At 40.6% G+C, this 2746-nt stretch overlaps 2 protein-coding genes across 2 annotated transcripts in view; both read right to left on the minus strand.

Moving 5' to 3' along the window:
* Positions 1-2746, minus strand: part of LOC106870586 (acyl-protein thioesterase 1) — a 304640-nt gene that overhangs the window by 143062 nt on the left and 158832 nt on the right. The gene's annotated exons all lie outside the window — the stretch shown is intronic.
* Positions 50-2746, minus strand: part of LOC106884365 (zinc finger protein OZF) — a 3653-nt gene continuing 956 nt past the window's right edge. Inside the window, exon 2 of the mRNA XM_014935720.2 lies at positions 50-1771. Within this exon, the coding sequence (XP_014791206.1) occupies positions 837-1771 (935 nt within the window). The 3' untranslated portion in view covers positions 50-836. The remainder of the gene's footprint in view (positions 1772-2746) is intronic.

Genomic DNA, 2746 nt, shown 5'->3' on the forward strand with positions numbered 1-2746 from the left:
TTAACACACTGGGCAAAAGGATTAGTAGCATTTCATTTGGCTTCTTTTTCTGAGTTCAAATTCCACTGAGGTCGACTTTGCCTTTCGTCCTTTTGGGGTTGATAAATTAAGTACCAGTTAAACACAAGGGTTGATGCAATTGACTTGCTTCATCCACCAAAATTACAACTTTGCATCAAAATTTGAAACCAATATCAAAAATATTAACAGTGATGAAGTAGGAACTCTGGATTATAGAATTTACAGCTGAGATGATTAAAAACTGAGAAAATATGGTGATATCTTGGGCATAGCCATTCGATGTTTAAAACCTAGTTTTATAGAAACTTCTTTCAAAATTCCTATTTTGTTTTTCACACATTTACTTGTGTTGGTTGAACAATGTAAAATGTTGGAGAAAGAAACCTGGCTGTCTCTTGCAATAAAATACCAATAGACACATCTAAAGCAAAAGTTATTCAGGGACCCTTAAAATATTAGTGTGGATCACTAATTTATTATTTTGTTTGGTGGACCCTCAAAAGTCTTATATGGACCCTCAGAGGCCATATGGGCCCTGGTTGAGAACCACTGATTTAGATACTGAAACAGTGCTGGCACCACATAAAAAGCACCTGTGCCGGCGTCACATAAAGAGCACCCATGCCAGCACCATGTAATAAGCTCCCAGTACACTCTGTAAAGCAAGTGGTATTAGGAAGAGCTCTCAGGTGTAAAAACCAGGCCAAAATAAATGTCAGAAGCCTGGTGCAGCTCACTGGCTTACCAGCTCCAGTCAAACCGTCCAACCCATGCCAGCATAGAAAACAAACATTAAATGATGATGATAATTGTAACTATATATTTTTAAATCTTGAATGAATATGCACGTGTTTAGTTAAAGTTCTTTGACGATAGAATGATTTTCCACAAATATCACAGGTGTGTGGTTTTCTACCTGTATGAACGCACAGGTGTGCGATTAAAGTACCTGCCTGAGCAAATGATTTACCACAGACATTACAGTGATATGGCTTTTCCCCCGTATGACTACGCAGGTGTTTAGTTAAAGCACTTGAATGAGAGAATGATTTACCACAGAGGTCACAGACATACGGTTTCTCACCTGTGTGGATGCGTTCATGGGTTGTTAAATCATTACTTCGAGAAAACGATTTACCACAGATAAGGCAATGGTGTGGCTTCTCCTGTGTATGAGTCTGTTTATGTACTGTCAAGAGATCATTTTGAAAGAATGATTTTCTACAGATATCACAACGAAATGGTTTCTCTCCTACATGAATTCGTCTATGTTCAAGTAATGCATTTCTCTGAGAAAATGATTCACCACAGATATCACAGTGACAGGGTTTCTCTCCAGTATGAATACGTCTGTGAATAATTAACTGGAGATTTCGAATAAATGATTGGCCACAGACATCACAGTGATATGGCTTCTCTCCTGTGTGAAGACGTTTATGTTTAGTTAATGTACTACCTACAGAGAAAGACTGGCCACAGCTATTACAGTGGAATGGTTTCTCACCTGTATGAATGTGTCTGTGAGTAGTTAAGGTACTTTTCACAGAGAACGATTTCCCACAAATATCACACCTGTATGGTTTTTCACCTGTATGAATGCGCTTGTGAGTAGTTAAGTTACGTTTTTCAGAGAAAGATTTATTACAGATATCACACTGATATGGTTTCTCACCTGTATGAGTTCGTATGTGAGTAGTTAATGTGCTATTTCCAGAGAAAGATTTTCCACAGATGTCACAATGATATGGCTTCTCACCTGTATGAACACGTTTGTGCTAATGACTGCCTGCTTACTGCCTTTAATAATGATTTCAAATTTTGGCACAGGGCCAGCAATTTCATGGAAGGGCTTAGATCGACTCCAGTGTTTAACTGGCGTTTATTTTATTGGCCTCGGTGGAATTTGAACTCAGAACGTAAAGATAGACCAGTGGTTCCCAACCTGTAGTAGTCCGTGAATTATATTAGGCTGCAGTCTAATGACTGAAACAGGGATAAGCATATTAAAAGGGGTCCGTAGGAAAACTCATTTAAATGAAAGGATTGGGAACCACTGAGATAGATGAAATGTCACTATGCCTTTTAGCCCGGCGTGCTAACGATTCTGTCAGCTTTCTGGCTTTAAAATGATTTCAGATTTTGGCACAAGGCCAGCAAGTTCGGCGGAGGGGTAAGTCAATTGCATCGACTCCAATTTGCAACTGGCATTTATTTTATCGACCCCGAAAGGATGGAAGACAAAGTCGGCTTCGGCGGAATTTGAGCTCAGAACAAAGGGACAGACGATATGAGGCTAAGCATTTTGCCCAGCGTGCTAATCTACCAGCTCGCTGTCTTAATAATCCTTTCTACTATACGCACAAAGCCTAGAATTAGACGGGAGGGGAACAGTCGATTACATCGACTCCAGTGCTTCACTGCTACTTAATCTATCGACCCCGAAAGGATGAAAGGCAAAGTCGACCTCGGCAGAATTTGAACGCAAAACGCAGCGGTGGCCGAAATACCGCTAAGCATTCCGTCCAGTGTGCTAACCACTGTGCCAGCTCGTCGCCTTAATAATAATCCTTCCTTCCTACTATAGGCACAGAGCCTGAAATTTGTGGGGAGGGGATGAGCCGATCACATCCACCCTAACACTTGACTGGTGCTTAATTTATCGACTCCGAAGAAATTTGAAGTCAGACCGTAGCGCTAACGATTCTGCTTAGCTCTGACCTGTTTG

Source organism: Octopus bimaculoides, chromosome 28, assembly GCF_001194135.2.
Source record: "Octopus bimaculoides isolate UCB-OBI-ISO-001 chromosome 28, ASM119413v2, whole genome shotgun sequence".
NCBI classification, from domain to species: domain Eukaryota; kingdom Metazoa; phylum Mollusca; class Cephalopoda; order Octopoda; family Octopodidae; genus Octopus; species Octopus bimaculoides.